Source organism: Durio zibethinus, chromosome 28 (assembly GCF_047325235.1).
Source record: "Durio zibethinus cultivar Kanyao isolate XHJ-2024 chromosome 28, ASM4732523v1, whole genome shotgun sequence".
In the NCBI taxonomy this organism is placed as follows: domain Eukaryota; kingdom Viridiplantae; phylum Streptophyta; class Magnoliopsida; order Malvales; family Malvaceae; genus Durio; species Durio zibethinus.
Window position 1 is genome coordinate 10085747 of NC_143189.1, and position 11944 is coordinate 10097690.

The following is an 11944-nucleotide window of genomic DNA, read 5'->3' on the forward strand; positions in this document are numbered from 1 at the left end:
TCTTTGACTCCTCTAGACATGATTGTCAAAGAGCAATTTACTTTTAAAAGTTGTGGTGCCTTTTCATAGATGAGCAATTTACTTTCAAAAAGTCGTGGTTGCCTCTACTTAGAGAAGCTTTGTTTATTTCTTTAAAAGTTGTGGAACCTCTGTTTAGAGGAGCAATTTACTTTTCAAAAGTTGTTGAGCCTCTACTTAAATGAGCTTTGTTTATTTTTTAAAAGTTGTTGAGCCTCTGCTTATAGGAGCTTTATTTATTTTTTTAAGTCATTAAGCCTCTGCTTATAGGAGCTTTGTTTATTTTACTCAAAGTCATTGAGCCTCTACTTAGAGGAGCTTTGATCAAAATTTTAACCAAAAAACAACAAAAAAAAAGCAAAAAAAATGTCGAGTTGAGTCTTGAATGAGTGTCTGCGTCTTTGCACAATTCTTGTTTCACAAAAAATATGCAAAAAGAGGTAGTTATAGACACCCAATTTGGTCCAGGCCTGGATCAATTAGGCCTGATCCAAATGAGTAATATGGGCTCATTTTCTTTTTAATTTTAATTTAATTTAATTTAATTTTTAATTTATTATTATTATTATTATTATTTATCTATTAATATTTTTTATTATTTATCTATTGTTATTATTTTTTTAGTTATCTATTAATATATTTTATTATTTATCTATTATTTTTATATTTATCTTTTTTTTTTTGATCAATTTTCGGTTGGGATTAGGATGATGATAAAAAAAAATTGGAATGAATTTGGTAATGAATTTGGGGACTGGCAGAGTTGGGATTTGATTCAAAGTTTGAATCTCAATCCTAAATGGAATTGGGATTAATCAAAAACTTTTTTGATCAATCATTGTAAATAGATGCTGAAACAGAACCCAAGGACACACAGAGAAACACATAAAGAGAAAACTGGAGCAAAAATAGTGTTTAGAAGCAGTTTAGAATTTTTAAGAAATTTTTTTTGAATTTTTGGCTTTTTTTTCCAAAAAATTCTAGAAATTCCAGATTCTGAGCAATTTTTCAGTGAGTTTTTCAGCCAACTTTGAAGTTTTCGGCCAAATTTTTCAGTTTTCGATAGGTTTTTCAGATTCTGGTAAACATTCAACCAAAATCTAAGTTCTATTTAGAGAGAATGAAGAGAAAAAAAAAAAAAAGAGAGAGAGGGAAGGAAGCAATCTACGGACAAGCAGAAGTTTGAGCCTTTTATACTGTCCAAAAACAACGTTGTTTTTGTGTTTAAATCCCAGAAGATCCGCGTATTTTGTCAAGATCCGACATTATCTGAGCTTCGGCCCGTTTTTGACTTGCGTCTGACTCGAGTGCCAACCAACCCCTAGAGTCGAGCTGCTTTAAGATGCTACAGAGAACATATATATATATATATATATATATATATATATATATATATATATATAAGAAGAGATCAACTTACATAATGTAAAACTAAAAAAGTTTTACATATTTTCTTAATTATCAATTTCAATAAATCCAATAATGATAGATACAAGAAAAAAATAATTTAATCTCATCTTTTAGATGTATTAAAATTAATGGTTAAAAAAATATATAAAATTTTTTTAGTTTTATACTATGTAAATTAATCCATGCATCTTCTCTATATTTATATATATATATATATATGTATGTATGTATAGATCAAGTCACCTTGTGTAAAACTGATTTATTTTACATTTTTTTTATTTCATGTAAAATTAATATTTTTACAAACCAATTGTTAGATTTAATAACATATTTGTACTCTGTCATGCACTTAAACTTTCAAGTTAATTCGATATCTTTATTGTTTCAATCGAAAATAATATATTTTTTAATATATATGAATGATATTGAATAAATTACTAGATATTTTTAATTAATTAAAGATTTGAGGTACATAATTTATATGAATAAAACATAAATGGTTAAATTAACAAAAAATAAATCATATTAAAATAGAAAAGAATGTAAAATGAATTTAATTTTGCATCAATATAAGGTGGATTCCTTACATGAGCACATAAGATGCAAGTTTGACTTAGTCTAATGCATTTTTAGCAAGTCGAGATGTTACATGCCAAAGGCAAATGAACAAAGATTTTTTTAAGAAAATTACAAATTAATTGCAAGTGACACCTCGATCGCTTTTAAATATTGCACAAAACTGGACCCAAGAACTTGTAGGTCTACTTTCCCAGTCACATCATGCATTTAATTAAGGAGCTAGTGGGCTAATTAGTAATTAGGAATCATAATTTACAAGAAGAATATGCTATTCAAAGAGAGATTAACTAGGTGGGATTATTAAAATAATTAAGGTCTCTTATAATATTTTTGTTTTGGCTTAGAAAAAGTTAATAAGTTCGAGGAAAAGAGTTTTTTTTTTTTTGAAGTTTGGGGAAAGGGATTTAAATCATGATATCTAGTTTTCTTTTATAGGATTCTGATTTGATGCTTTTTCCTGCTTTGTTGGTGCATTATATCTATCTATATATATTATAATAGAGATTATAATTGAAATATTAAAATTTTAAATTTGTTAAATATTATTTTTAATGATTATATAAATTAACTAAATTAAATTTTAAATTTAAAAAGTTAAAAGTTTTAATCTACTAAAGTATGATCCAAATTTACCATTTATATATGAATAAGTTTGTTAAATTTCTAAAAGCTTTAACCTCAAAAAATGAAGATTAAAGGTGGCCTATCTAATAACAAATTAAATTATTTATTAATTTTTATAAATATGCTTTTAATGATATATGCATTAATTTAATTTTGTTTATAAAATTTAAAAATTTCACTGATGAATCAAAAAACTTTTCATAAGGTTATTCAATTTCTTAAATTTTTAAAATTCTTCAAATAAGTTAATAAACTTACAATTTGGATTTAAATCTTATTAGAATAAAACCAAAAAATTATTAAGAAAAAATAAACTTCCAAATTTAGAAAAAGACACACACGCGCGCATGCACGTGCGCGCACATATATATATTGCTTGCCACCTTATCCAATGAAAGCATATATGGCATAAAATAATTTTTTAAAATATGCATAAAATAAAGTTATTTATTAACCTTTCCTAAGAAATAAAATAATATATTTTTAAATTTTATTTAAATTGAAATTTTTTGCAAAGATATTAATATAACGAGAAAATAACACACGTGGTTTTTAAACTTTAAGTTAAATTTTATTTTTATTCTTAAACTTTAAAAAGTTATAATTAAGTTCTTAGTTATCCAAAATATGTATTAATGTAGTCTCTCCATTAATAAAATTATCTAAATTGATGACAAATATCAATTGGTATTATGTGATAACATCAGCTAGCATCTCACATAGTCGAGAAGGGACCAAAATAGAATTCTCCCAAAATTTAGAAATCAAAAAAGAATTCTCACTTAATTTAAAGTTTTTGAATATTTATTTTCAATATAAAACAAAAATATATATAATAAGTTATATTATAACAAAATATATAATTTTAAATTGTATTGACATATTTTTGCATTATATTTTTTGTTATAATATAACTTATTAGATAGATTTTTGTTTTAAATAGAAAATAAATATTCAAAACTTAAAATTAAGTTAAAATTTTTAAATTCCTTTTTTTAAAAATTAATACATTGTAAAACAAAAAATTATGAAAAATATTATTTTACTCATAAGTAATAATAAAACATATTATTTTCTATCCAAATAATTTATTTTTTAAATACTAAATATCTTATTTTTTCTTTTTAAATATATTTTATAAAATACATTTTATAAAAAAAGAAAAAATAAAAATGTTTTAAATTATATTATATTTTATATGAATATAAAGTTTTTATATTTTTGAATAGATTAATAAATCTATTTTTGAAAATGATTTGAAAATTTTTATATAATATTTTAAAATGATATAGAGTTTTTATTTAATTTCTTAAACCAATATAAAAATTTTTACTTAATTTTCCATAATGATATATAATTTTAACAAAATTTTTTTGAAAATTTCAACTTAATTTGAATTTTTTAAAAATCTATTTTCTATTAAAAATATTGTTTTATTAATAAATGATATCATAATAAAAATTAAAAAATATTTTAAATTATAATATTTTATAAAATATATTTGAAAATATATAAAAATTAATTTTTTCTTGAATTATTTTTATCTTTTTCCTTTATTTATTTTTTATAAAATATATTTGAAAAAAAAAGATATTTAATATTTCAAAATATATATTTTATGGATAGAAAATAATATTTTTATTATAATTTATGAGTAAAATAATTTTTCATAGAAAATAATTTTTTTTTTTTAAAATGACACTTTGGTCTATAAAAAATGTTGGACAATTTATTCTATATCAAATTATAAGTATATCATTGTTTCATAAAAATAAACATCAAATTAATCAAAGATACCAAGAAAAAAACTATATTGATAAAAAGAATTTTGATAAATCATTAAAAAACTATATTGCAAGACATTAAAAAATGACTGAAAATAAATACAAAAATCATTATAATTTATTTTTTTTGAAAAATATTTTATCCCCTAACTAGCAGAAAAAATTACGAATTCTTTCAATTCAAAGGATAAATGGTATGCATAAAAATACATTATTTTTAAATAATGTAAAATTTATGATCAAATTTTGAATAAAAACAAACATCGTGATAGTGATAAAAAGAAACTAATTAAATTAAAAGTTTTCTTTGGCCCAATTATTAATTAGAAGATTTAACTTGTATCAATTGCTAGTAGTTTAATATTTTTTTAACTTATTTTAATTTTAAAAAAGTATTTTATATTAAAAACAAAATTATAACTAATAAATTATATTTCAATAAAAATATAAAAATATAATTTTAAATTTAATATTTTATAAAATATATATAAAATATATAAAATTTTGAGATAATTTCATCTTTTGTCATTAAATTTTTAGATAATTTTATTTTGATCCCTAAACTCTGAAAAAATTTTATTTTAATTTTTTATCTGTCATATGAGATACTAACTGATATCAATTGATATTTGTTATCAATTTAAATGATTTCATAAACTAAGAGACTACATTAATATACATTTAAACAATTGAAAATTTAATTAAAGTTTTTTAAAATTTAAAAATTAAAATACAATTTGACTCAAAATTTAAATACCACATATGCTATTTAGCGTAATATAATTAATAAGTAGGATTTTTTTTTTTTTTCAGAAGATCTACGAGAAGAAGTAAAGAAATTAATAAAGCCGCACGAGAAAGTTAAGACAGAAATTTTCGCGTTAGATACGTGGAAAGGTCTTCCACGATCCATTTCTTTTGTTGATTCCAGAGAGGTAAAAACAAATGAACAGATTCATGAAGACTAACCCAAAAAAAAAAAAAAAAAACCAATGAAATGAACTTTTTCTATAATAAAAACAAATTTAAAATATGATTTTTTCTATTTTCTGGAATCATTTTCTCACCAACAAATCTTTGGAAACCCCACCATAAGTTTTTCCTCTAATATATAATCAATTATTTACAATCTACAATTACTTTCTTCCCTTAATGTATCCTTCTTTCATTAACATTAAGAACCATGAAAGCCGCCGACGCAGCCGCAGCCACCACCACCTCCACGACGACACTTCTCAGCTCTCCTTATAAACGCTCCAACAAGGCTAAAGGCGAAAGTAACGACGATAACGTCGTGGCTAATAAGAAAATAGGCGTTCATGGCACTGGCGGCGTTTATTATGGGAAAGTCTCGTTCACGAAATGGACCCTAGATGACGTTGTTTACGTGGCGAAATATCACCGGATGCCCTGTGTTTTCGGGGCGGGGCTGCTGTTTTTTATGTACGTGGAATACACGCTCCGAATGGTGCCAGATTCCTCGCCCCCGTTTGATCTGGGGTTCGTCGTCACTCAATCCTTCCATCGGGCGTTGGCTTCGTGGCCGGAACTTAATACCTTATTAGCTGCTCTTAACACGGTATTTGAATGCTTTTTATTTTTTCTTTTAAAATTTTCTTTTAAAAAGCTTAATTATACTAATGAATTTGATCTGATATTTCTAGTATACTTTTCAAGTTTTAGATCTGTTCTGGTTTTGATTCTATCATATATATATATATATGTATGTATGTATTTTCAAAGCTAAAAACTAAAGAACAAGACAATGTGGTTTGCATGCCTAAAAGATTTAAAGATCTCTATAATCTATTAAATATTTTGAATATAAAAGAGACTGTAACCTGAGATATGAGATAGAGGAAAGAATCCCATATATTGGGATTTGAGATCTATCGAATATCATTTCAGGTGGTTACACGAATCGTTTGGACTAAAGCTTGAGTTCGTAATCTATTGAATTTGTTTGTACTTTGCAATATTAACACAAAATGAAAAAGAAATGTCAAAATCTGCAAAGGTAAGTTCCTTAATTTTTGTTAGATTAAAAGTATGGTCTGATCAACTTTGGTTACTATATGTTTTGGATAGGTGTTTGTTGGAATGCAATCAGTTTATATAATAGGGACCTGGCTAATTGAGGGTCGACCAAGGGCGATAATTGCAGCTTTGTTCATGTTTACATGTCGTGGGATTCTTGGTTACTCCACACAGCTCCCATTACCTCAGGTTAATTCTGAAGACATTTCTCATTTGCCCTCCTTTCCAGCTTATGCTTTTTCATATCATTGATTTTGTGTCAATTAAAAAAGTTCAATTAACATCCTTCCCCATGATTTGAAATGTCATGATATCCAGCATTGATATATATATATATATATGATTATGATTTAATCCCTTAGATTTGATTGGTTTCTAAATTATTCACTTTGATATGAAAATCTAATTATTTATCTCACAAAAAATAGCTCAAAAGTATGAGTTTAAATCTCTGTGTATATATAATAATGAATCTTCAAAATATCCTGACGTGAAATCGGAGTTTTAGAACATATAAGAATATTGTCATGAAAGTGAGGTATAATTTTGGTAACAATGGAATCTGTCTTTTTCTATAGTTGTCAGGAACAGAGTCTAAATCCTTTTAACTTTGGTTTTGGAATTGGGATATTCAGGTGGAAAGATAGATGTGAAGTTGCTGTTCTCCAAGGTTGATTTATTGTAATCGATTCATTGATATGATCAATATTCATCAATGGCAGGAATTTGTAGGGTCAGGAATGGATTTTCCAGTAGGGAATGTATCATTTTTCCTCTTCTTCTCTGGCCACGTTGCTGGATCTGTGATTGCATCGTTAGACATGAGGCGAATGCAGAGATGCGGATTGGCATGGTTATTTGACACTCTCAATGTCCTTCAAGCTGTGAGATTGCTAGGCACAAGGGGTCACTACACCATTGATTTGGCAGTTGGTGTAGGTGCCGGAATTTTATTCGATTTGCTTGCAGGCAAGTATGTAGAGAGCAAGAGAAAATCTGCACTCGTTTCAGGTACCACGAAAAAGAGGGTTTGTTGAGCAGGTAAAAGGAAAAAATGCCAATGAATTTTTTTTTTTTTTTAAATGGAGTTCTAATGTTCTAGTGCTCATTAATTTTTTGATAAAGGCCTCTGTTTTCTTCAAGTGCTTTCACATTGCTTTCTGTCATTAAGTATTTGAAAGAACAATGGAATTAGGGGAAAGGACTAGTTTGAAGAAGTCAAAGAAGAAAAGAATAAAATTTATCTGAGATTTTGACTGCTTCTTAATTATTAGTATCTTATTTAGTTTATTTATTTGGATAATTCTTTGAGGAATTTAATAAAATGTGTTCAAAATCGTGGGATTGGAAATTTAAATGTGAGATTCAAACAAATACTTGAATATTTGTTAAAGAGATTAGTTTAATAAGGTGTAGTTTAGTATGCAGGATGAAAGTGACTTGTCCATTCAAAAGCTGTTTTTTATTCAATTTTATCAAATAAAAGAAATAGATTGCGGTTAGTGTAAGTCTTACCCTTTTTTTATTTTTGGATTAAAATTAAATTTATGATTAATTTAAACTAAATTAATATTTTTAATTTTAATAATTTTAATCAAAAATAAAAAAATTGTAAAACTTACATTAGTATAACAAATTGTGGTTTTTTCTAATCCAAGTTTGATTACAAATTCAAACAAAAAAGTTTCTAAATAGGTTTTGGTTCAATCACAATTTTTGTTGGTATAATAATTTTACGATTTTTATATTTATTTACAATAATACCAAATACTTAAAAATTCTTAAATTATAATTTTGTCATCATATTTTTTAAAGACAATTTTTTCCACCGAAATAAAACTAAATTAGGCATAAATACAATTTGGGCTCTTACATCACTATAGGCACCAATTTTGTTCTTATATATATATATATTATTAATTTTTAAAATAAAAGAAAAAAAAGGTTAAAAAAAAAAGTCTTTGATTTTAACTCTGGCAGCTGAAATCAAGCTGCCAGAGTGATCCAAATTTCTTCCTGACACTACCTAATATGGCATCATAAAATTCGGTGACCAAAAGTCACCGGATAGACATCCAAATTTTTCACAAAAGATCTCAGAATATCTGAGATCTTAAATCTCAAAAGCTCTATAAATAGAGTTAAGTTTTGCTACAAGGGAGAACAAGAAGAACAATAAGAACAATAAGAGGGAACACACACAATTAAAAAAAAAACTAACAATAAACATATAAAAAAAATTTCGAGAATGAAATTCTCGATCTAGGAAGTTTGAGATTTTTTTTGAAAAATCTAGGCTTGAAAAAGTGTTTAAAAAGCAAAAAAGATCATTTGGGGAATTTTTGAAAAGCTTTTTGGGTCGTCGAAAACTGAAAAAGTTTGAATATTTTGGTGCCCGTTGAAATTTCGACCATCGAAATCTAGGGATCTTTAAATTTTTTGACGCCATTGAAGTTTTCGGCCATCGGTGCGTGGCGACAACCTACTGAAAACTAGGCTTTACGGTGGCTAGCATAAGGGTTGGGTTTTTTTAGAGAGAGGAGCTTTAGGTAGAGAGAGAAAGGGGAAACGAGAAAATAAAGAAAAAAAAACAGAAACAGGCCTTTTATAGGCCTTTCAAAATGACGTCGTTTTCGATGTCTGAACGTAGTCCGACCCGCATAGGATCCGTGCACCAACCTAACCTGTTTCATAGGTTTTCTTTTTTTTTTTCTTTTTTTTTCTTTTTTTTTTAAATTTTGATTTTGATTTTATTTATTTTGTGTTGATTTTTTTTATGTTGATTTTTTTTATTTCATTTTTTTATGATATTATTGTTATTATTATTATTATTGTTATTTTATATTAATAATTTTTAAAAATAAAAATAAGACAAAAATAACATAAAGACTTAAAAATATAATATGCAAAAAAAAAATTAATACTAACTTTTTAATGAAAATAAAATTTTATTACAACCAAAAATATTATTTAAATTTCACCAAAGTGTTGGGATAATTTAAAAAATAATAATTTTTACTAAAAAAAATAATAAATTATAAAAAAATGATAAAAAAAATAAATTGTTTAAATGAATCTTTTAAATGTAATTTTTAGAGAAAGCTAAAAGAGTTTAATTTTCTTTAATTATTGCAAGTAAAAATAATTTTTCGGATTTCACCATAGAGTTGGGATAATCCAAAATTATTTTCACTAAAATAAAGATTGATATAAACAATGTAAAACAATAATAAAAAATGAAATTAACAATAACTGATATCTTGATTTTTTTAAAAATATATATATAAAAAATTGAAAGAGTTCGATTTTCTTCAAACAAGAGATTAATATTTAGATTTCACCGATGAGATGAGATAATCTAAATTTAAAAAAAATTAAATAATAAATAATAAAATTTTAAAAAATAATCATAATAAAGATTAATCAATTAATTCCTTTAACTATAAAAATATGATTTTATTTAAGATCTTGCCAAAATTGAGATCATCTTAAAACTTGTCCAAAATTTTTAGGATTTCACCAAAGAGTTGGGATAATTTTAAAATTTGTTTAATAAATTTTGAGAACTCACCAAAAAGTCGGGATGTTCCTAAAATCTTTTTTTAAAAAAAATAATTAAAATATCTTATGACGAAGTTTCGAGAATTTTGTGAATGATCGATTTTCTCAAAACATTTTTCTAAATAGTGATTTTCTATAAATTCCACCAAAGCGTTGGAGAATTTATAGAACACGAAGTAGTGATAATAATGATAATTTCATAATAGAGAAAAATGTTCTAAAATAAAATTTAGAAAATTAAACTTAAATAAAAGACCACGTTATCAAAATTATAAGATTACGCATGTTTAAATGGTATTGTTCTTTAAACGGGCGATGTGAGGGTGCTAATACTTTTTTCACTTGTAACCGTACTCCCGGATCTAGTTCTGATTTCGTAGACCTAAACTTCTTTTAGTGAGTTTTAATTAATTTTAAAATTTTTACTAAAAGATGATATTTTGAGTGACCAATCACACCCTATAAAAAGATTGGTGGCGACTCAAAAAATTTTCACCAAGTCTAGCAATTGAGTCCCTTCCGGATGAAAAATCGTTATGACAGCTTGCCAACTCTATTGGAGACTTGCCTAAGAGTCAACCAAAACTTAAACATACGTCATCCAAATTTTGATTTCATGGTCTTTTCGATATTTAATTTTAATTTCTTATCTCATCTTAGAATAAATTTTTGGTTTCATTTAGTTTTGATATGTGATTGTACTTATTTTTATATTATTGCTAATTATATTGTTAATTTTATTTGTTACATTCCCTCACACACTTGCACATTTGCATTCATGCACGAGTTCTATACCCGAGCTCCCAAATATATTCCTTTTTAGGAAAGAATAAAGTACATACGCTTTTGTGAGGTTATAATACCTCTATTTGGGCTAGCAAAATACTTCTATTCAAGTTGAACCATTTTCGTCAGTAGCCCGTTATGGGTGAGGATTAAGAGCCTTATTAGTCCAAAGTGGATGACAATGAGGATCAATTTGGGAACCTTTTTAGCCTATGTTAATTACCAAACCATGCATATAGTGAACCTTAAGAAACTAACCTTAGATAAGGCCATACCATTTTTGTAGATTATACCCTAAATTAGGACACATGAGAGAATATTTATGTTAATATGATTACTAACCCTACTTTGTTTTGCTCTCATTTTATTTCATGATCATGCTTCATCATAAACACTTGTATATGGGATGTGCTTGTCAATATGCCAATATCAATAAAAAAAATTTCAGTCTTGCCTTGGAAACACCATCATGATGTTCTCTACTTCAAAGCTCACCATGTGTGAAGAGACCAATGTGGTGATAAGTTTATCATTAAAAGCCTAAAGTAGAATGGGAAATTCTTTGAAAAAATCTGAATAAGAAATTTTGCCAAAAGAAATCAAGCTGAGACTTCAACAAAATGACATCTCTGAGTTGGCGGAGATATGGCTCTTTGTAACAACTTTTAGGAAGATGGCTTTCGAGGAAAAATACAGTCATATTGCTTCACTGCTTGAGGTGCCTACAAAAAATCAGTTGATAAGAGCTTTAGTTCAGTTTTGGGATCCTGCATACATATGTTTTATATTCAACGAAATAGATATGACCCTGAAGATCGAAAATTATACTACATTGTTATGGTTGCATCTTCCCAATCCATACAAAATCTATTGGCGAGGTCAAAAATTTGGATCTCAAAATAAACTCGCATGTATGATAGAGGTTCCCACTCATAATGTGAACTCGTAGATCCAAACAAAATACAAAAGTGATTGTATCCAGTAAAAAATCTTACGTGATTACATCATCAAACACTTAGAGGATGAACGAGGCATGAGAATGATAGCTTTGGCAATTTATGGCTTGATCATCATTTCAAAGGTCCTAGGGCATATTGAGGTATCAGTGATTGACTTTCTCGAGCAAGTGGATAATAAAATCAATC

General features: G+C 26.1%; 1 protein-coding gene across 2 annotated transcripts; it reads left to right on the forward strand.

Annotated features, from left to right (window-relative positions):
* Positions 1-5336: 5336 nt before the first annotated feature.
* Positions 5337-7716, forward strand: LOC111281249 (phosphatidylcholine:diacylglycerol cholinephosphotransferase 1-like). Of its 2 annotated transcripts, none has more exons than XM_089757317.1 (3): positions 5337-5994; positions 6504-6641; positions 7088-7221. In XM_089757317.1, the coding sequence occupies exons 1-3, from the start codon at positions 5599-5601 to the stop codon at positions 7097-7099; spliced, it is 546 nt and encodes a 181-aa protein (XP_089613443.1). In that variant the 5' UTR covers positions 5337-5598; the 3' UTR covers positions 7100-7221. The 2 variants fall into 2 exon arrangements, with proteins under 2 accessions (XP_089613443.1, XP_022724682.1); XM_022868947.2 differs by having other exon boundaries at positions 5380-5994; positions 7175-7716.
* Positions 7717-11944: the final 4228 nt, after the last annotated feature.